The 23,467-nt window shown below is 35.6% G+C and overlaps 2 protein-coding genes across 2 annotated transcripts; one reads left to right on the top strand and one right to left on the bottom strand.

The window, feature by feature from the left end:
* Window positions 1-7,861: 7,861 nt before the first annotated feature.
* On the top strand, window positions 7,862-11,080 carry LOC140772729 (small ribosomal subunit protein uS7-like). Its single transcript, XM_073114938.1, has 4 exons — window positions 7,862-8,018; window positions 8,649-8,920; window positions 10,371-10,574; window positions 10,828-11,080. Exons 1-4 carry the CDS (start codon window positions 7,962-7,964, stop codon window positions 10,880-10,882), a joined length of 588 nt encoding a protein of 195 aa, XP_072971039.1. The 5' UTR covers window positions 7,862-7,961; the 3' UTR covers window positions 10,883-11,080.
* Window positions 11,081-12,042: 962 nt separating this feature from the next.
* LOC140772129 (protein transport protein SEC23 E-like) lies at window positions 12,043-22,391 on the bottom strand. Its single transcript, XM_073114039.1, has 12 exons — window positions 21,565-22,391; window positions 21,312-21,485; window positions 20,866-21,027; window positions 17,905-18,047; window positions 15,976-16,051; window positions 15,688-15,860; window positions 15,498-15,576; window positions 14,709-14,786; window positions 14,315-14,476; window positions 13,968-14,231; window positions 12,831-12,935; window positions 12,043-12,391 (listed from the first exon to the last, which is right to left on the bottom strand). Exons 1-12 carry the CDS (start codon window positions 22,324-22,326, stop codon window positions 12,245-12,247), a joined length of 2,325 nt encoding a protein of 774 aa, XP_072970140.1. The 5' UTR covers window positions 22,327-22,391; the 3' UTR covers window positions 12,043-12,244.
* Window positions 22,392-23,467: the final 1,076 nt, after the last annotated feature.

Raw genomic sequence — 23,467 nt, forward strand, 5'->3', positions numbered from 1 at the left:
GGGGAGGTGAATATTTTAACAATGATTTTGATGCATTTTGTGAAATAATAGTATAGTGCATCAAAGAATTGCTCCATATATACCACAACAAAATGGTGTGGCTGAAAGGAAAAAATAAAACACTATTGGATATGGTTAATACGATACTTGACCATTCTTGTCTTCCAAACAATCTTTGGGGTGAAGCAATTCTAACGGCTGCACATATTCTTAATAGAATACCTTCTAAAAGGAATGTATCTCCTTATGAATTATGATTTAATCGAAAACCTAACTTAGGATATTTATAATTGTGGGGGTGTCTAGCTTATGTTCGATTATCCAATATAAAATAATCAAAGTTGGGGCCAAGAACCACTAAATATGCTTTTATTGGTTATGCTTCTAATAGTAAAGCATATCATTTTCTAGAGATAAATACAAATGTTGTGATTGAATCTAGGGATGCCGAATTCTTTGAGGATAAAACCTTTAAAGAATCTAAATCTCTAGAAATTGATTTTAATAATTAAGAAAAATCTCTAGATCATGATTCTTCTGAAAATTCTTTTGAAGATGTGGAAATTAGAAAATCCAAAAGAATTAGAAAAGAATCGAATTTTGGTCCTGATTTTGTGACTTACCTTATGGAAGGGACTTCAAATTCTATTTTGAATGAATTTTATTTTTGTCTTAATATGAAGAATGATCCTTCTAGTTTTAATGACGCAATGAAATCAAGAGATGCCATTTTTTGGAAGAAAGCCATCAATGATGAAATGGAGTCCATTTTGTCTAATAATACTTGGACTTTGGTAGACTTACCTTCAGGATCTAAACCTATTGGATGTAAATGGATATTTAAGCGAAAGCTTAAATTTGATGGATCTATTGATAAGTATAAGGCTAGATTGGTAGCTAAAGAGTTTAGATAATCTAAAGGCATTGATTATTTTGATACCAATGACTCCGTGGCTAGGATATCTTCGATTGGAATATTGATTTCATTAGCGTCAATATATAACTTCAAAATCCATCAAATAGATGTGAAAATAATATTTTTGAATGGTTATTTGGATGAAGAAGTTTATATGGATCAACTAGAAGGTTTCATTTTATAAGGCCAAGAAAATAAAGTATGCAAATTGGTTAGCTCATTATATGGTCTAAAACAAGCCCCTAAGCAATGGCATGAGAGATTTGACAATGTTTTGCTTTCTAATGGATTCCAGTCAAATGATGTGGACAAATACATCTATTATAAGATAATTGATAATGACATTGTGATCATATACTGATACGTGGAGGATATGCTTACTTTTAGCAAGAGTGACTTATGCATTAATATGACTAAAAATTTCTTATCATCTTACTTTGATATGAAAGATTTGGGTATTGCAAATACTATTCTTGGTGTGAAAATACACAGAGTTGGAAACTCTCTTGCATTGTCATAAAGTCATTATATTAAGAAAAGTCTAAATAAATTTTCTCATTTATTTGATAAAATTTTAAGAGTTCCTTATAATCCAAACTTGAAGCTTGATATTGATAAAAATCGATGTATATCACAACTTGAATACTCAAGAATATATTTTGTGGGCTACGATCTGATCGCAGCCCACTAAGGATTTGGTTGGTGCATTGCGGTCTTATCACAGCCCACCATGAAGTTGGTGGGGGGTTAACCCCCCACCCTCCCTCATCATCTCCTTCCCAAGGAAGGAGACAGAGGAGGGAGGCACGACCAAGTTGCTGTCGGTGACCGGCGTCGCTGACAGCCCACCCTCGAGACCAGCGACCTGTGCACGTCACCTAAAGTGGGTGGTTTGCTTGAGGGAAAGGAAGGGAAAGAGGAAGAGGAGTACTCAACCTTGACGGCAGTTGGGGCATAGCCCAAGCCCGCGGTGGAGCCGTTGTCTATCCTCCTCGCCTATGGGGGAGAAAGAGCAGGTCACCCCACTACCGGGGTGGTCGACGGGGCGGCAAGGTACACTCTATGGTCAGCAGCCATGGAGGTCCCCCCTTTCCCTCACTAAGTGCTTGAAGCCCATCTAGGTGTCTACTTCTCCCCACCCCCTACTGGAGCCCTCAAATCGAATAGTTAGACGTAAAGTTGCCGGTTGCTGGAAATTCCGGTGAAGGTAAGGTGGGGAAAGATGATTACCGAAATTAATCGAGGGGTTTAGGGGCTTACCAATAGGGTTATAGGACTTGGGTTCGCACGAGTCGGCTCTGGGTCCGAGGCTTCGTTGGCTCTAGCATCAGCAGCACGAGAGAAGGAGAGGGAGAAAGAGATGGTGGGGCGAAGGAGGAAATAGGTGAGGGTGGTAGTAGTGGCGTGCACGAAAGAAGAAGGAAAAGAAGGAAAGGATGGGACAGGCCTAGGACACATGACGCACGCGCTTGGCGTGTGCGGGGGGAGGGGGGAGGAGAATTTTTTTTAATTCTGGGTGTTACAACTTGTCAGCCGTGTATTATTAAAGAATTCAGACGCTTGAAGATCGAAGTGGCATCAAATCCAAAGAGAGCAGCCATTTGCAGTCAACTAGTGGTCAAACTTACACTTTTGGATCGCATCTAGACTGCTCAATTAGAGGATGCCAACCTCAAGAAGGTCTTGGAAAGGCTAGGGAGAGGAGAAGCTCCTGGCTATTCGAGATCAGGTGAAGGATTAGTCAAGTACCATAACCGAGTCTGCATCCTAGCTAGTGAAGAGTTAAAGAATGAAATTATGTCAGAGGCTCATAGTTCAGGATTCAGTATCCACCCAAGCAGCATGAGAATGTATAGATATTTGCGAGGAAATTTCTAGTGGAATAGTATAAAGGACATAGCTAACTTTGTGGCCAGATGTCTCATCTGTTAACAAATTAAGGTTGAGTACCAAAAACCTATAGGAATGTTACAACCTTTACCCTTATCAGAATGGAAGTGGGAGGACGTAACTATAGACTTTGTCTCGAGACTTTCCTGTACTAGATTAAACCATGATGCAATTTGGGTGATAGTGGACAAATTGACTAAGTCTGTTCACTTTCTAGTCATTGTATGACTTACCCTAGATCGTCTTGCACAACTTTATATTAGAGAGATTGTCCGACTCCATGGCGCACCCTTGTCTATCATGTCTAATCAATATCCTCATTTTATTTCTAAATTTTGATGGAGTCTTCATTCAGCTATAGGGACACGATTGAAATTCAGCTCAGCTTATTACCCACAGACCGATAGATAATCTGAGAGGACTATCCAAACCCTTGAGGATATGTTGCAGGCTTATTTCTTGGAGTGGAAACAAAATTGGGATGATCATCGTCCACTCATAGAGTTATCTTACAATAATAGCTACCATTCAAGTTTGGGACTAGCACCTTACGAGGCATTGTATGGCAGAAAATGCAGATCTCCACTTTGTGATACAAGGTTGGTGAGAGATAGCTATTGGGACCAGATATGGTTCAAGATGCTACTCAGAAAATTCTCAATATCAAAGAAAAACTTCTAACAACTCAGAGTTGTCAGAAGGGTTATGTTGATCATCAGAGAAGAAAGTTAGAGTTTGGGGTTGGTGACATGGTTTTTCTAAAGGTGTCACCTTAGAAAAGATTGATCAGGTTTGGTAAAGCAAGGCAAATTGAGTACTCACTTTATTGGTCCTTTTGAGGTGTTAGAACGCATTAGAGAGGTGGCATACCGAATAGCATTGCCACCTAGGTTAGCTAGTACATAATGTCTTCCATGTGTCTATGTTAAAGAAGTATGTGCCTAGAGCTGATCATTTGATCAACTTTGAGCCTTTGGAGATCTGAGAAAATCTATCTTATAAGGAGCAATATGTAGAAATCCTAGAAACTCAGCAAAGAATTCTTTGCAATAGGGTGATCACATTCGTGAAGATTTTATGGCAAAACCAAAAGTCGAAAAAAACAACTTAGGAGCGTGAAGATAAAATGAGAGAGAAGTATCTAGAGCTATTTTCTCAATCTACCTAGTAATTATTGCAATAGTATCATATTCTTTTCTTACGTTAACTTTTAATATCAAGGACGAAATTTCTTTTTTTGTTAGGAATAATTGTAAGAACAAAAAAGAACTCTCTTGGAGTGCACGTGCTTTGCACGTGTGCACCCTTTTCTCTCTTTCTCGTCAGCACACGACAAAGACGTTGCGATTTTTTCGACCGAATCCAAATATGTTTTGGATTTGGATTCAATATATTGGGAGAGAGAAAAAAAATCTGCAATTTCTTATGAATGAAGTATAAATTCTACCCAATGAACAACTGTCTGAATTCTTTCTAACACCACTACATTTGAAGAAAATTCCCGAACAATCTTGACACAAGTAGTTTTAAAACCTTTCAAAATATTCATCCAATTCCCAAACAATCTCGACACAAATTTGGATAGGTTGTTTAGCAAGAATTGGGCGATTTGCAAAGTATTTTTAAAATCTTTCTACTTTTCATGAGAGGAAAACCTGGGTTTTTTGGATGAAGACCCGGTCCGAGCACTCTTACAAGAATGCTTTGAAGCTAACATCTATGTTTTATGCAAGATTCTAAAAATAAATGAATCAAATGGTAGAGAATAAGATACTAGAGAATACAAACAATTAAGTATTATCATACAAATCAATTTTTTTTAAAATGATGAACCAAAAAAAAACTCAAAAAACATGTGAACAACAAAACAATGACTCACAAACCTAATATGTAGTAAATTAAAATGATAATCCTCCTTCCCCCTTAAAAAAAATAATGCAATTGAAAAAGAAATAGAAGAGATCTTACCTTCCCAAGAGTTCAAAATGTTAAATAGCCAAGGACTAGTGCAAATTTTTTTTTCTAAATCAACAAGAAATGAAAATGCAGGAAAGAAAGAGGAAAAGTGAAAACCTTTGGAAAAGATGAAGTGAAAAACTAAAGTAAAAGAAATCACTAGATTTTCATTTTAACCCTGAGATGGTTTGTCAACTCAATTTCAATTTTTTTTTGTTCTAATATAAATCAATGTAAATTTACATTTTCAAGAATTTGACACAAAGAACATTTAAAAAGTTAATGTAAGGCAAGAGTAAGATTTAATCCAAAAGTAATATTTTGTGCTTAAAACATAATTCATATTAAGATAAGTCAAAAAAAAAAAAAAATACCCCTCAAGCTCTAAGATTAGATTTTTTTTAAAACTAATAGCGGCTTTCGCTCTACGTGAGAGGTAGCCCTTCTTGTTAGAATAATAGAGGTTAATTCATCCCCTCTAATGCATCATTATTTTGTCATTATTTTGAAATAGAATATCAAACTAGACATATGATAAACAAGACGGCTTTCACACTCTTCACTAAGTAGCTATTTCTATTGATCTACATTGTCAAATTAGACAATATATATATATATATATATATATTTTTTAATTAAACTAAATTAGAGGTTTAAGAGAGTACATAATATATGACTTGCCAAGATAACTCATGTCTATTATGCTTAAATCAATGAACAAATATGAGTAGATCTAAGTATCCAGTAAACAACTACAAATTTTGTATAGTCTATCATGGATAAAAAGAGTGTATAAATGAAATCTTGTTCGACATTAATTCAATAATTGTTCAAGGTCACAAATTAACAAAAAAATACAATCAACGAAAAAGAAGATTTGTCAAAATCTAAAAGCCGACCATATTTTTTATTTTTTTAAATAAATCAAAATAAATAAATAAATAAAATGTGCAATTAGAAATCATTAAAATATGCAAACTCCTAGAGATTTCCTAAATATTCAAATCTTTGGACATCTAGAGGTTTGGTAAAAATATCACTGAGTTGTAATTTTGTTTGAATTTATTCTAAGGTAATAACTTTCTTCTCTACCAATTCACGAATAAAAAAATGCCTAATACTGATGTTTTGTTATGGAGTGCTGGATTAGATTCTTAGAGAAATTAATTGCATTCATGTTATCACAAAACAAAGTCATAGTTCCTTGGTCAATCACATAATATTTGAATATTTATTTTATCCATTATAACTATGTACAACAATTACCGGCGGCTATGCACTTGGCCTCTACAATGGATAATGAAATAACATTTTTTTTATTGTGCTAAGTAACTAAATTATTTTCGGCATTAAAACACTCACTAGAAGTGCTTTTTCTATCATCTAAAGAATCGACTCAATCTGCATTTGAATAACCAATAATAGAAGAGCTGGTATCTAAAGTGTTCCAAATTCCAAAATATGTTGTTCAATTCACATATTTGATGATACATTTAACCACAGTCAAGTGAGATTCTTTATGACAAGACTGATACCTTGCACAGATTCTAAAGGTAGATGAGAAACCTAATTTAAGTAGGCCAAGAATTGATTAACTTTGTTAGGGTGTTCGAATGCATGAAGAGCCATTCAAACGCACTTACAAAAATAGTCTAAACAACTGAGGCCGTTCGAATTCTTGTTAAAATCCAATACTTTCGATAAAATGCGTTCAAACGCATCTAAACCCATCTGAGCACCAATTTAGTGTTTCTCCACTCGGGATTTTGCAATCAAGAATGCTGGAACAAAGTATTAGACTCATACATGTGTTGAACGTCTCCAAAGGCCGTTCAAATGCCTAAACACTAGAATACTATATCAGAGACTTTAAGCTTTTTTATTATATCATGCTCTTTATAAAAATCTATCAACACAAATAAAAAATTGTTCTATTCACTTAATTACCAAATAAATAAAGTTCTAGTTTATGTTATATTTTCTTTTACTAAATTATTTTTATTTAGCATAAATATTAGAAAAAAACTTATATCCTTCATTTTAGCTTGAAAATTTTATTTGTACTACATTCTCGTATTTCGCTAGGGCTTATATATCTACTTGATGTTATAAGGTTTCACTTCATTGACTACAATTCTACTTCATATATTTGATAATGAAAAGTACATGAATAAAATATATGAACTCAAAAATTAAAAGAAATATAGTTTAGGGCAATATCAGTCTAGCAATGATAGCAAGATTATGTCTCACCTAATTATCGTGATGTCCATCAAGTTTAGCTTAGTTAGAAATATAGTTTAGGGCTTGGATATCTTCTGCACTTGGATTTCGAGCAAACTTTTGATAGGGTGGTGTGTCATTCTCCTAATCGAATGCGCAGATGTTCTGGTTGTGTGACGTAAAAAATTAGTTTTTTCTCCACACGACCTATCTTTCATGAGTGTCTTTGCGAGCCACCCTACTTAGGTTAAAATAGACACCAACTCCTGATCTGAACACACCGAATCTTACTATCAACAACAAGCTTATCAATTTTTTGCATCCGCATCATTACTCCATGCATTTTGCCATAAGTTTTTGTAAGCATACTATTAAGTTTTTTTTTCCTTTTTGCTACTATAAATTAAAATTTTAGTAATTTAACAAACAAGAGGATATAGATACCCTTAACTAAAAAAATGTATTTATATCTTTTTATAGTTAATTTGATGAAACCTTAAGTCAATTCTATATACTAAATTAATTTTTAATCACTAAAACATGATACAAAGATAGCATATGTTTTCAGAAGATAGAATTTTGTTTCACTCCATAGGAGTTTGTATATATTGACATCAAATTTGTAAAGAATAAGACTAATCCACCTCTAAACTCGACTTCAAGCTTCTAATGAAGCCAAAAATATTGGATCGGAATGAAAAAGTTGAAAAGATAGGGGTGTGAATGTTACATTTGTGAAATATAGGGTGTCAAATGTAATCCTCCCTTCTTTTTTTTAATATTTTCCTAGGTTGATTTATTTGATCACCAGCCGTCGATCAAATCCTTTGCCTGCCCCCACGCTCCTCAAAGCTTTAATCCCCTCCTATATATACGCTTTAGCTAGGGTTTTTGAGCCGCCTCGTTTCCCTTCGCTCTCTCTTCCCCTCTCTCTGTGTGTCTCTCTCGTCCGGCGTCGAAGGCGAAGGCGAAGGCAATGGCGGCGGTGGAAGATGTCAAGCTCTTCAATCGCTGGTCCTTTGAGGATGTCCAGGTCTCTCGATCTCCTTCCCCTTAGATCGATTCGATAAGGCTTCGATCTATTCTCTTATAAAATGCTTAGGTTTTAGCTGGATCCTTTGTCTAGGGCTTGTTAGGGCTCAAAAGATAGAACGGGTGTGGATTATATCGTGATAAGATTGCAAAATTAAACTTTTTCCTAGCTTTTGGTAGTTTTCTGGAGAAGGATTTAGTAGATTTATGTCTTATCTCATTTAATTCAGTAAAAGTAAGATGTTTTGATAATGTAAGGAACAGTTAAATGCTATTCTAAAATTTTGAGGCGAGAAATTCTCGATTCTTATTTATTTTCATCCTCTTATGGATGATTATTTAGAGGTTATTTTCCTTTTTGCTGTTTGGTTCTCTGTAAATAGTGGTCATGCAGTTTTTAGCTTTCTATTGTATTTTCTGGAGTCTGGAGGTTTCTCGACGAAATTTAAGAGCATTTGAACGAAATGAAAAGCAAATTTGCATCTCAAGAGTGACCTTTCAGTTTCTTATGTAGTCTTTTCCTCAATTTTTTTTTCAATTTTTATCGTTGTTGGTATTATTATGCTTAACTGTTTTATAGTTGAATTTAGGAGTCTTTAAAGTTGTACTCATATCAAGTCTCTTATTGTAGGTTAGTGACATTTCACTGGCTGATTACATTGCCGTGACTCCTGCGAAGCATGCTACCTTCCTTCCCCATACAGCTGGACGATACTCAGTCAAGAGGTTTCGCAAGGCTCAATGCCCAATTATTGAGAGACTGACCAATTCTCTCATGATGCATGGCCGTAACAATGGGAAGAAACTGATGGCTGTTCGCATTATTAAGCACGCAATGGAGATCATTCATCTGCTGACGGATGCGAACCCAATTCAAGTCATTGTTGATGCAGTCATTAACAGGTAAGACTTGACCAACTATATGTTTCATTCAAGGCTTATTGATCATGTCCAAGGTCATTGTTTCATGAATTCTATTATTACTCACCAGGGGAAATTGATGTGGAGAATACTTTTTACCGTAGTTATTAAGTATATCATTCTTCTAAATAGAGCAGCATTTATATTGTTAATCTCACATGTGACGAGACTGTATGTAGAATGTCTATTATATCTTGTACCACAGTAATAGGAACAGAACAGTTTATTCTTCTACTTATGTTTCAGTTAGTCAGGAATTGGATCAGTATGTTCTAGCAGACTTTTTTTATAATATTGGCATAACAAACATTTAGATGGCATTGATCTGCATGTTTTGCATTTGTTTAGGCTTCCCTTGAGGACCCAAAACATCTTTGGCTGGTCTTAAACAACTTATTGTGAGAATGAGTTAGTGAAGTGGAGTGATAAAATGTATATAGAATTGATAGTTTAGCTATTTATATTGGAAAGGATTGTATGGAAATTACCTTTAATAACGAATTGAATGGGTTTCCAAAAATATTTTTCTGATTTTGTAGACACAGGATCTGTTACAGATATGAAATCCTTTTATTTGGTTTTTTTTAAGCAAACAGGATGATTAAGAGGGCTTGGTGTATGGCATTTTAGTTTTACAAGGTTGTGCTACTGCTGAAAATGTTTCTCTTACTAGAGCACGGGATTTGTTTTTCTCTTGAGGATAGACCATTGCATAATTTTGACTTTCGATATTAGAATTTGGTAAAATAATATGTAGGAACAGACTGACAGTTTAAATAATTTATAAGTGCCTATTATGACAGTCAAGTTAATGTTCCTAATGGCAGCAATCTTTTGCATTGCTGAAATAGATATCCGTGACATTGAATGTCTTAAAAAGAAAAAAGATGTCTGTGGTTGATTACAAGGAAGGTCTAGATCCGCTGGTTATCTGAGACACTCTAGGGAAGCTCCTCAACCTATTTCAGTCTAGGGATTTTAATAAGGTGATGCCTAGAAATGCCTCGTCAAGACTGTTGGCATCAAGTCTGGCACACCTTGTGTCCAGTTTCCTCATGTGCTTTGAGCTTTCTTGTTTCTTCTTTTGGACAGGAGTACTGCCAAGTCCAATTATTTGCCAATCAATAGTTATTATCCCTCAATTTCAAAATATTTGCCGAGTCAATAGTTCATAATGTCTATTAAAAATAACTGTTTTCATACCCTATCTTGTAATTAGATTGTATGTTTTCTATCTGTATATTTATGCTGTGTTCCTAACTATCATTCTTCATTCCACTAGAGCTGCATGCTTTTCCAGCACAGGGAATCTCTCTTGAGGTTTTAATGTGCGGAACTGAAGATCCTTTTTGTTTAGTTTGTTTGCTATGTTATGTTTTTATAGGCACTTGTTCTATTGTCTGACGGTACTGGGAATTTAATTTAATTTCAGTGGGCCAAGAGAAGATGCTACTAGGATTGGTTCGGCTGGTGTCGTTAGAAGACAGGCAGTTGATATTTCTCCTCTGAGGCGTGTCAACCAGGCAATATACCTCCTCACCACAGGAGCTAGGGAAAGTGCTTTCAGAAACATCAAGACCATTGCTGAATGCCTTGCTGATGAACTTATTAATGCAGCCAAGGGTTCTTCCAATAGGTATATCTTTTTATCCTTTAATATTCATTATATCTTTAGTTTCCTTCTTTAGTGATTACAATTCTACTAGTTACTTTTTATATGTGGTAGTAATTTTCATGTTATTATGCAAGGCCTGCATGATATATATATATATATATTTTCTATTCTACGTAATTGGAATTAAAATTATGTTTTGAGAAATTAAACAGATTCACACTACTTGCTGCTATAGTTCATATGATTAATACAATCTATTTTATGCTGTATATAGCTATGCAATTAAGAAGAAGGATGAGATTGAACGTGTTGCCAAGGCCAACCGTTGAGCAGAGTTTGATACACAAGATCGAGATGTGGAGTGGAGGATATTGGCAGATTTTTCTCTTCTGTTTGTGTTAAAATTAGTTTCGATCAGACACAGTCATGTTCTGTTTTCTTCAAATTGAGCAAATTATGTAGTCGACCCTCCAAGAGATTTTTGTTCTCATCTCATGGTTTCTAGAGATAAACTAAAATTTCCTTCACTATTTTTTTTAATTTTATTTTCTGTTTTCAATTACATTTTCTATATCATGTTTACATTAGCTCCTTTTATTGCTAATCCACCGTCCGTCCAGCAAAAGTTTAACTCTTTTCACTGCAATGTGCTGCTAGGAAACATGGATGACACCTCCTTATCTTCTTGTCCGATAGAACAGGACTATGACCTTTTCACGGTGACCCCGTGACAAGTAAAATAATGGTTTAACAGGATTCGAATCTGTTGATACAACACTCAGAACATTTCTTCTTAATAATCAATCATCTGACCACAATCTCTGCTCAATCTCTGTCGGTCTAGGTCCACTATTATTATTATTGTTAGAATTTTATAAAAAGTTCAAAGACCTCTTTGACACTGCACTAGACGGTGAGAAGAGTTTGTCACAAAGTTCAAGCATTCTCGCTTAAGCGGGTAGGGAGTATACTAAGCACAAGCAAACTACTAGTGCTGTTAATTTTGTTTACTTTTTTAAAAATTCGTCAACAAAATAAGCACAAGCAACTACCAGAGCTGATAATACCTATCACGGTTAAGACCTATCAGCAATATTCCAAAATATCTAATAAGGTGATTAATCTTTAGGATCTCACTGAGTTGGAGATCTAGATTCGGAAGTGTTAATAAAGTAAAACTCGAGAAACTTTGGCAACAGGTCGCATGAAATCCTCAATATTTTATGAAGAGTGCACAACTGCACTGGAAGATGATCAGACAACAGAATACCAATCTGAACTTCATTTTCCTTTTTCTTTTCATCTTCTTGTTTGAGATAAGTGGGTATTGATCAAAATGATAACAAGGCTGTACAGGGAAAGGATGGAAAAGGTTACAAGAAGAGAAGGGAGAAGAAATCATCGAATATCTATTGAATTAAATCAAGCATTGTGAGAAAGATTTCTTATACCCAAGAGAGCAGGACGAGCTAATCTAGAATCACAGATAAGTGATGGACATTCAAGCTTATTCCCAAATGTGAGAAGCAGTCTATCGAGAAAATATGAGGTGGCACTATAACATAACAGAAAGATACAAGGAAGAAAAAAAAAAGTAGAGAGGAAAAACTCACACCTTGAAATAACATCTTAAGCCCAAATAAATTAACTCGGAACAAATAGAAAGAAAAAAAAAGCCCTCAATTATGTCCTCATGACTGAACAGCCAATCTTTGAAGGTGTTCACAGAATACTTGAAGGCTAACATCATCCGTGAAGATGATGTCAGAGCCTGGCGCTACTTCGTGAGCCGAGTTATATGTGGCCGATGGGTTCAATTTTGCCAACAAAAATCTTGCCTGCACAAAGAACAATCAGAAGTGAGACGAAACCGATGAGGCCATGCCTAAGGTTCTATTTCCTTTTTCCGCCAAGATGGATGTATTGCAGACTAGCTGTTTAGAAATTCTTATGTTCCTATTTATTTTTCCTTAAATTCTTATGTTCCTTGGTATGATAATCTCCTCAGACTTGCTATCTAATTTCATATCCACTTTAACTGTGCTCAGGACCACACAGGTTTACTTCAAAAAGGAAAATTGTTTTACCACTTTCATTTAATGCCTAAACCTATAGTTTCAAGTTATCAATATTTTGCAGTTGAAACTTTTATGGAAGTCTATCAATTTAAGAACTAGAGATGTCAAAGAAAGCATGATAGTCCAAGTGAACATTACATGGTAAAATTAATCATCAGCAATGTCAATAGATAGATAGATAGTACGTTGAAGTACAGACCTGTGAGCCATGTTGATCACAAACAACTAATCTTGGGACTGGGAAGCGATCCTTTATAATCATCTTGGCATCATCATGAGGAGCTTCCAATAGTTGTGCGAAAGCCTGCAGTTGTTAAATACTAAATAAGAATTATGCTATCTTGCTCTTACTTTGATTACTTTGACGCACCAAACAAATGATTCATAGTTGCATGTCCACAGGCCCTCAAATGGGAGAAGTACTAATTACTATATGAGCACGCGTGGTGTTATATCTGTGCATTTAAATTGTTACAATTGAACTTTCAAACATGCTTTATGAATTATAGTTTTTACTTGCTATTATCTATATAGAGTGGGTCCACCCACCAACACAATAATGAGATATTATGAATAATTTATAAATCAATTTAGCATATATTGTATTTTGAAATGAAGAGATATAAATTTTATTTATTTTTTGAGACGACTTATTTTTGCTATTATGATTTATATTCTTCTATTATATATATCATAAGTTGATTTTTGTCATTAAACATATTATAGAGTGGGTTTACTTGCTGGAATTAACTTATTATGATTTATCTTTCAAAAAATTAAGAAGCCTATCAAAGGGGACTTTGAAGATTGAATACATTTCCATTATGTCACTTTTCACTTAGGTCTAATTCTCGTTTCAACTTTCATGTTTCTTCAGGCCTTATTCTAGATATTTATAGCCATCATGCTCCCAAATCTAGGCGTGACATTTCTGCCATATAAAGCTATGCTCTACAATCATAAAAATTACATTCATCTTCTCTGATTTACTAAATGAATTAATACATGTCATGTTACTATGACATGTAGGCTTTACTAGATTATTCATGCACCTCCGCGACACAGTGAGCTTTAAACTGAAAACATGTATAGGAATACAATTTGACAAGGGTTCATCAGCTATAGATAAATAATAAGAAATGTTAATATGAACCTACTGAATGCAAATTCAACTTTTTTCAAGCCAACAAATTTAAATTGGTCTAAGACGTTAACAGTTAACAATAGTATCAGGAAGCAGCTAATGGCCTAAGACAATCCTATCCTAACAATAGGATATAATATACAGATTGAAATTGCAGCGCAATAGACAACAAATACATTCTGGAAAAGCTACCTGATGCTCTGGTTGATTTTGGTATCCCATATTCCGCCACTGAGCAATAGTCATACCATGGAATATAACAACACTGAAATATGCATCAAGCAAGAGAATGCGATCTGCTGCGATAGATGCTACGTCAAGCAATGCAGGAGTTGGTGGTGAATTAAAAGAGTATGAAAGAAGAGAAGGCTGGATCATGACAACAGAGTTGGTGATACTTTCGCGGTTCAACAAAATTCTGAAATAAGCAGTCTCATCTGGACTATTATTGAAAACCTGCATCAGAAAAATCATGCAAAACCTCAGAATATGAAAATACAGCTGCAAAATATATTTATCATAAAAATGTACTAAATCACCTGCACGAATTGGGAGCGCCGCAGATTGAACATAAATTGTGGGAATATTGAGAAGTTAGGATTTAATGTAAATGAAGCAGGATCATCTTTACGATAATCACCAAATCGTGAACAAAGTCGTATGAGGGTCCGGTCCAGCCATCGAGTAGCATCAAACTCTTCCTGCAAATTTGGAGTCACTATAATCGGCAGAAAAGTTCAACAGAAATAGGGGAAATTCAGACTTGTAGTGTCTAAACTGGCAAATAATGCAAAATTAAGAGTCCATATAATGTAAAAATCTGCCACAACTAACACCAGTGACTAAGATGAGCTCCTTTCATAATTCATGCACAAAACTGTTTTCAGTCTCATGGTCACTAAAAGCTAAGGTTTCATGAAATCAGCATCTTACCTCCATCTCCATTTTTAAGGAGATATATCTTGCTAAAACAACAGCTGCAGTTTCTTGGTCAAACCCTCCAACCAATTCCTGCATAAAAGATGTAGTTTTAAATAAGCATCTAAGTGATTATAAAAGATATAAGCATTGTGATAAGCACAAAAAGTTGCATCTGAGATCCCCCTTTTCCATGCATATACATATAAAGGTGAACAAAAGAAGAGAGAACATCAACTGACAAATACCACAGCAATTTTCTTATTATCTTGACTTAAATTTCTTTTCCATATCTGCCAATCTAGTTTATTTTCAACAATAATTTTCAATAATATATCAAATAACTTTACTCCTTAGCATAGTAATCATATACAAGTTGAACCTACACAGTAACATGAGACATTGCAAGAAAAAACCAAAAAAAAAATTATTGATGAAAAAAAAGGGCAGCTCAAAATCAACAAAAATAACCTGAACACCTAGTCTATTTCCAGAGTTAGTACAAACTTCAGCAGGTAAAGAGTTGAAAATTGAAAAAAAAATTCAACAATTGGAACAAAAGCAAAGGATCGATAAAACAATAAGTGAATTATAAAAAACAAAAAAAAGGGCAGGCTGCGAGATTAAAAAGATATTATCTTATAGAGTATGCTTTAATATTATAATCATCTCTTCAAGCTTCAACTTTTCTGTGAGCTTATTACAGAGAATTGAAACCACATGCAGCACTTCATGTCCAACCATAGCAAATTATAAAATAACTTGACAAACACTGGATAAAATGTCCAGATTTTCATAACTAACCTCTGTGTTGGCACCATCCACCCATTGTCTAGCAATTGTTGTAACTCTCATTCTCATTTGACCTTCAGGGTTCTGATAGCTGCAAGAAAAATGACAATCATAGTATCTTTAACTGTGACATCCTCAATGACAGTGAAAGTACAAGAGATGGTCATCTAGAAAAAAATACACCAAGGTGACCAGAATATACTTTGTTATGAACTGTATGTACAAATTGGGATTCTGGTAGCCTGGTTGGTTTGACCGTTCACTTGGTGATATATCAAAAAAGACGGTCAAAGAAGTAGTCTGATCAAGACCACACATTCTCCATGAAGTTGTGTTTCCTTGACCTACAACTGAATCAGAACAAAGAGCTCCTTTCTGCAAGAGTTGCAATATGAGCATTAGGGCAGTTAAACTTGTCGATACTGGAATTAATAACCTTATTTTTACAGAAAATATCAATATTTGCATGTAAGATTTTAAAGAGGACAACCTTCTCCAAAGATGTACATGGACCAATAATTCCCTGAACTTTTATGTCCTTTGAGCAGTTGATTTCAAGTGTACCGCTATAACACAAGAGTAACAATGAACATTAGTACATTGCTTAAGTTACCTGAGAAATATGAGGGTAGGAGAAATGGTAAAGAACAGGAAACCTCTAACAGAATAATGCTGAGTGCAAACATTTACATACATAATTAAAGGATATCTACAAAGATAACTTAAAATATTCATATACCATTAAACATGTACATAGAAAGTAATAAACATGGCAATGAATCTTATCAAACAAAAAATCTGTCAAGCAGAGAAAAGATATAACAAACAAAATTTCCCAGCAGTGGTGCATTTTTATGTTATGTATGAGAAAAATTGGGAAGTAGTTGTGCTTGTTTTGATATACCATCAGTTACAAAGGTCTAAGAAGCAAGATTCCTTGCAAGTTGCAACTTTATCAAGAAACCACAACATCCTGCAGTAAAAAGTTATTATAAGGATAAGCTAATGTGGATTATAAGGTTCTGTTTTTCGTGAAACTAAATCCACATCAACATTTGTTGGAATGTTTATTGTGAGTTGTGAATTTGTGATATAAAATTGTCATTGTATATAATACCATACAGCATATATGACCACTTTTTGGGAAGCACTATGTAACTATTTGCAAAATGATCCTCCTTTAATATTTTATTAGAACAAGAAAAACCACATTTTTAATAACATGGATAGCTGATCAAAACCAGGTTCTCATCAATCTTACCCAACATCATGAAAAGACATAACTCTGTTCCAAGGTTCAACGTAAACTCAAACCCAGAAGAAAGACCAGAGTTCTCAATCTTCAGAACCCTTTTTTCCCACTTTATCCTCCACATCAAGAGCTATCCACCCATTCAAGTTCTCCATGTTCAAGAGCATCACTACCATCACTCATGATCATACTGCTACTAACCTGTAGCTCAAAGCTTTTCCCTCCACTGCAGTAGTGAACTAGTGATCCCCTCATGCACCTATGTTCTTCTAAAACAATTAAGTGATAAACTCCCAAAGCATACTTCCAAACTATCAGAGCTTAACTTGCCAAGGGCCAACAATGGATGCCACCACGTAAGCATACATACCCCATTTCCCCTCTGTTTTCCACCTGTACATCAACTATAGGTCTATAGCTACATCACCACCAAAGCAATTCATGATGCTGACAGGCAGAGAATTATCGCACAATAAATCTCCTTTGTACCTTCTCTAGGTCTAGTTAGGGCACTTTAAAAAGTCCATTTTCCTTATGATTAAGATTACAAAAGATCTTCAAGATTATTCAGATGATCAAACATAAGCAGTAGGTGCATTCTTTCTACTCACTTATTTTTCCTTCTACTTCTTTTGTTGTCTATTGGAATCAATTCTTCTGATATTCCATTTTAGATTCACTACCTTTATTCTTCAAGAATTATATTTAAAAAAAAGTTGTTCCTTTATGTTGATAACTATGTGTTGCTATAAATCTAAGTCAATTCAATCCCCAAAAATGACTATATCTAGATGAGAGAGAGAGAGAGAGAGAGAGAGAGAGAGAGAGAGTCCAAGTACCATAATAAGGCTCAAAAAAGCACTAATAATAACCAGTTTATTTAGTTTGACATACAAAACATAGGCCAAAACATGTTCAGGGCATACACCAAAAGTAGGCTAGAAGTCCAGCAGATAGATGAGAAATTTCAATTCTGCAGAATTTAATCCTGATTTCAACAGAAAGTAAGGTACAAAGACAATGTTGCAGTAAGGCTTATGCTGAAGATCATACTTAATATATATGAAGTTACTGACCATCAGATCCAGTGTAGAATATCTAAGTAAATTGCTGATACATTGAGAGTCTAACCCTTAGAAATCATAAAACACAAAAAAGAAAACTCACTTAAAAGAAAGGCCTAGAGACTGTTCGCCGTCTTCAAAAATTCGTTTGAAAGAATCTTTAAAAACGGAATGTCCAAAACTTTCAGCTAGAACAACAAGGCCACCTGTTCTTTCAACCACAACTTTCATCTCTGCAACTCCAACCTGGATATAAATAAAAAGGGTAAACATAGATTCTTTTTAGCACATAAGACACATGGAATCCTGACTACTCATCAAGATTACAAATGTGTTTCGAGTTCCAACAAAAAATTAATGAAGAAAAAGATGAGGAGAACCGCTAATATTTTCTTTTTTCAAAAGGTGAAAGACATAAACTTTGATGATAGAATTTTGTCCATGATTCGATATGCACCTGTTCTCCATAAAGCAAGAGCAGAGCGATTAAAAGGCTCACAAAAAGAAAAAAATTTCTAACCTTATATTTTGTGTTCCATAGAGTAAGAGTGAAACAGATGAAAAAGCTATCAAGAAGCATTTCCAACTTTATTTTTTGATGGCATCTGAATCAATCAGAACTATAAATCAGCATTAAGCTCCAACCCAGAATCATCTTGCAACCATTGAACTAAAAAGTACAACATCAATGAAGACTGACAACACGGAGACCTCAAATGAGTGCATTTTGCTTGAAATTAGGTTTTCAAAGACTAGACTTTCGACTATTCTCTGTTAAGATATTAAGTCCATAAGAATGTACCTATGAGTACCATCAGAAATATTTACTTCTAGCCTTCAACATCCTTGTCAGTATCTTTTGTACGTATATTTCCTTCGTGTGTACCTACAACTAGGGGTCAACTGGAAGACCACGGGAAATAGATATTAAAAATTTGAGGTAGAAGGGTGCGGGTGCGCAAGTAAACTATTCTGTTTTCAAGTGATCGAGAAGGCTAAGCAATGGAGCATGGATGTTGAATCAACATTGAGGTTGTCAAACAATAGGATCCTAATCAATTGTCCAAGATGTTATGAAGCACCTTTTCCTTCCTGGAGATTAGGTTATAGGCAAATATACAGAAGAGAGCTGAGTAAATCAAGACAATAAAAATTATATCTTAGAGTAAGACGGGAAAGAAGAGCACATGTTGTTATCTTCTTGATCATGCTGGCTAAGCATGCAGTGGAAATAATGAGAAATAGAAGATAGATGCAACCTCCCCACTAACCAGCTAACAAGGACATTTATGCAGACACGAATTTGGTTAATAATGGAATTAGCTAGACAGATAATTACCTTATATTGAACTATCCTTCTAATTTGTACTTGATTGAAACATCTTTCACTAAAAAGTGAAAAGCAAAGAAGATGTTCCCTTCATCTGCTGAGATAAATGGATATTAAGTTTTAACAGGCTTATTGCTTGGTCCTTCTTCCTTAAGGCACCATGGCTAATTCTTGATATACACTTCAGGCCAATAAAATCCATACAACCATTTATTTCTTAACCATATTTCCCATTGAAGTAGGAAGGAGGTGAATCTTTCATTACCTATTATTTCATCCCATTCCAAAATCCTCATTTTTTTTTTCAAATGATGCCTAGTTCTTCGTGCCAGCATCATAGTTCCTAACTTGAGCAGTTACACACGAATTTCCCATCCAAAAGAACAGCTCATCATTTTCCAAACAATTTGCTTCTTCGATGCTGGTTTTAAGTGTCGAAATCGAGATTGGCCGTCCGAACAAATGATGCATATTGACCGTATCAATAATATCGGCCTGTATTTTAAAATAATTTTTGAAAAATAGAAAATTCTAAATTAAAAAATAAAAATAAGATACAAATATAAATTATTCATATATAAAGTCTAAAAACTAAAAAATATATATATTTTTTAATCTCTATCTCTCTTTCCTCCTACCACTCACACTCTCTCTACCACCAACTCTCTCTCTTATCAAATTTTCCCTCTCACTCTTATCAAACTCTTTCCCCCACTAACTTTCTCTTCCACTACCTCTCTCTCTCCCACCAACTCTTTTTTATTAACTCCCTCACCGACTACCACCTCTTTCTATCTCTTATTTTTTTCTCCACGTCTCTCTCTTCTTCCTACTCCCTCTTACTGTCGCAACTCTCTCCCTCTCTTCCTCCCTCTCTTTCTCTTTCATCCTCTCTCTCTTTTTCTCCTATCCGTACTTGTCTTGGGCGGGATCGACTGATACAACCGATCCCGACCCAAAACAGATTAGGTATCGGCCGAAACTAGGATCCATGATCTAAACCTAGCTTAAAGTAAATTATCCTTTACATCACAAAAGTATCTTCTACAAATATTTGCAATATTGTTAGACCACTCTTTCCAGATCAATGAAACTATCTTATGCTTTATCAATATGCCAATAATAGTAACGAGTGAATTACTATACTATTCTAATGCTTAAAAAAGCTTCCAACCATGGTTTGAAGTTCCACCAGAGATGGAACAATAATAGCTGACACTTATTGGTTAATGTTAAGAGTATCAAAATTTATGGCTTTGACATTTATTTTGAACAACAATAGACTAAAACCATTACATTTTGGCCTAAAATATTAATTTCTAGGGGTCAAAACTGAAACTTTGCATCATGCTTCCCAACACCCATCCTATTACTTCTCTCACTATTTCCCATTTACCTACCATCCGTTGCCATGCTCGTTTACACCCCTACTTAGTAGTATGTTATCTCAAGAATCTTATCAAGGAGTTTCTAAATTTCCATTTCACATTAAAAAAAAAAAAGATTTTGTTGGTTCCGCATAACAATTGAAATTATCACGCTTTAAGAAGATATGTAAATTTTAATGAGCATGTGTCAATGCTAAATAAACGGGCCTTCAATATGCAATAGTTTGTCTATTACAATGAGAAAAGACTCACCATTATACAAACTCGAAACAAATGAATCTAATATAGTTAAGTTTCATAAAAGATACTTATAAAATTTGATGAAAAAAATAAAAATGGCAGAAACCTGGTCAAGTGCGGATGCAAAGAGATCAAGTACATGGCCCTGGTTAACCAACTGTTTAGCAAGATTGTCATAAAACTTGACTGCTTTGTGGAAATGTGGAGCTGCATCCTTGGCAAGATCTTTATGTGACCGCACTGGCTCTGACAAATCCTTTGATACGATCTGCAGACTCCAACATGAATTCCCAATATTACATAATGGAAACTTAAAGATAATCAACAAGAAGTATTAAAGGAGGTGAATAGATAAAAAAAGAAAATGCATATAAAAGCTGAAAGAAAGCATAGAGGACACAAGCAACCAGATAATTTTAATTGAATTAGACAGCACTCAGCCAGACTTCCAAATGAGCAATGTTTAGCAAACAATCAAATATAAGAACACACTGAATCTTCATATATCCATATTCAAGAAAGAAACGCATTGTGTAAAACAGGCATCTTTACCATCCCGGGGCCTTCGGTACAAGGTCCACCAACCAAAGCTATGATTCGAGCACCAGTACCCGGCACACATGCACCCAACAAGCCAGCCGCAACACTAAGAGCAACCCCTGTGCACCGTCGCGCTCGGTTCCCTGCCTCCACCGGCCACTGGTCAGACTGCAACTCATCCAACAGCTGCGAATAAAAACAAATATCATAACTTTGAGCCCCCGATTCGATCTTCCAGAAAGAGACCCATTTCCAAGAACCTCACCGAATTGAGCGTATACTCGCACTCCGACGCCGGAAGCAAGAACCTCCTAACTGACGCTGCTGGGTGATGTAACCCGTTCGCCTGGCCGATCCCCTTGGGTCGCATCCCCCCAGTCGCCGACAGCCCAAGCTGGTCTAAGATTTGATCTTTCGAGATCTCCTTCGTCCCCCGGAAAACGTAAATCTTGGTCAGATCAGAAAACCCCAACTCATGCAAATGCACCTGTGTCCCGAACGTGACGAGCCCAACAAGCGCGTGATCCGGCAAGAGCCCGATCGCCCTCCGCATCTCCGATTTGACGTACCCGAGTTCCTCCTCGATTACGCAAGTATCGATCACGAAGAAGAACACGGGCGGCGGCGGGGGAGTGGAGGAATCCAAGGGGAGAGGAGAGTATTCGACAGTGGAGCACTGGGAGTAGAGCTCACCGGGGACGTTGGACTCAGAGATGCCAGCGTAGTGAGGGGGAAAGGGGTTGCGGGTGAAGCAGAGGGGGCAGATCCAGATCTTGGCAGCGAAGTCGACGCGGGCGAACGGGTTAAGGGCGGCGGAGCACGGGGTCTTGCACCGGAGAGGCGGGTAAGGAAGGACGAGGAGGGAAGTTGAGGCACGGAGAGGAGAGATGGAAGCGGCGAGGGGGATCACGCATTTGCTGGCTTCCACCTTGGACCGCGGCCATGAATTCCACGTCATGCGGATCGCATCTGGGCCATCTGGATCCGGCGATACGCCGGCTCCGGCGCCGGCGAGCTCAGCAGCCATGCGTTGTTCGGTTTGGCCGAGGAGGACAGAGTTTTAATTTTTCAGGGGGATTGAATTGGATCGAAATCAAAGAGTTTGGTTGCATTCTTATTATATTTATTTAACAAGTTTACAAAAAACCCCCTACCTTTATTTTTAATTTTTTTTAAAATTTATTTATTTAATGAGAAGAGCTGTTAACCAAAGTTATCAGCATCCATTAAAATGTAAAAGATGTTATCAAAATATAAAAGATGAAATATACTCACACTTGAGGGTAATACATAAGATTTGATTCATATCTTTTCTGAGAGTAGGTAAGTAGGACATATCTCATCTGTACCATTTTTAATAGTTTAGAGGAAAGGCCAGAGATATTAGAATTTAGATTGAGTATAGGAACTTCCTGAATTGGTTCAGTAATCAAACATCTTTTTATTATTTTTTATATCTAATCAAGTTTATTTTTTTAAAAATTAAGACTAAGAAATAAGACTAATTCGGTTGCTTAACTAAAGCCTAAAAAGCTAAAATTGGAGGAAAATGAGCTTAAATTTTGTAACCCAAAAGGGTTCATTGAATTGGTTTGAGGTGAAGGGGAAAAATAAAAATCTTATGAAGAAAATGTAAGATGTCATCCTTAAGCTTCTTAGTAGTATTGCACAATCATCTAACAGAGGTATTTGGCAAAGGAATTAGTACCCTAAGGATCAACAACTGCATATTTTAACTCTCATTATCTAAGTCCATTAAATTTTAATGTGAGCTGCCATTCTCTCCTCACATACATATGTCACCCTTCCTTTTCTCCTACTAGTGCATAGGTTAGCCATGCACCCACACTTCCTCTTTCCTTGTCTTCATGAGCTCTCACTCAATTTTCATTGCCATCTTCATTGGAGCTCCTCATCATCATGCTTTGTGTCAGAGAAATTGGTTGGCCGGCGACAACAGACGATAACATCCCTTATCTTAAAAGCTTACCTCTCTCTCTCTCTCTCTCTCTTTCCTTTTTCTCATCTCTATTTTCTCCACATCTCTCTTATTTGTCGAACTATCATTTCAATTTTATATCATATCAAATATAATTATTACATACTAATATACAACTAAACAAATAACATATACTATTATAAACTGTTATATGCCAATATAAAAAATT

This window comes from Typha angustifolia, chromosome 12 (assembly GCF_048772165.1).
Source record: "Typha angustifolia cultivar Huaian chromosome 12, ASM4877216v1, whole genome shotgun sequence".
In the NCBI taxonomy this organism is placed as follows: Eukaryota; Viridiplantae; Streptophyta; class Magnoliopsida; order Poales; family Typhaceae; genus Typha; species Typha angustifolia.

What these genes read in the sequence shown, in the direction of transcription:
- LOC140772729 (XM_073114938.1), top strand. Translation starts at nt 7,962, where the DNA reads ATGGCGGCGGTGGAAGATGTCAAGCTCTTCAATCGCTGGTCCTTTGAG. An exon ending in GTTGATGCAGTCATTAACAG is followed by an intron (nt 8,921 to 10,370) that starts GTAAGACTTGAC and finishes ATTTAATTTCAG; the next exon opens with TGGGCCAAGAGAAGATGCTA. An exon ending in GCCAAGGGTTCTTCCAATAG is followed by an intron (nt 10,575 to 10,827) that starts GTATATCTTTTT and finishes TGCTGTATATAG; the next exon opens with CTATGCAATTAAGAAGAAGG.
- LOC140772129 (XM_073114039.1), bottom strand. Translation starts at nt 22,326, where the DNA reads ATGGCTGCTGAGCTCGCCGGCGCCGGAGCCGGCGTATCGCCGGATCCA. An exon ending in TACATACAGTTCATAACAAA is followed by an intron (nt 15,577 to 15,687) that starts GTATATTCTGGT and finishes TTTTTCTTGCAG; the next exon opens with CTATCAGAACCCTGAAGGTC. An exon ending in AAAATCAACCAGAGCATCAG is followed by an intron (nt 12,936 to 13,967) that starts GTAGCTTTTCCA and finishes TAACAACTGCAG; the next exon opens with GCTTTCGCACAACTATTGGA.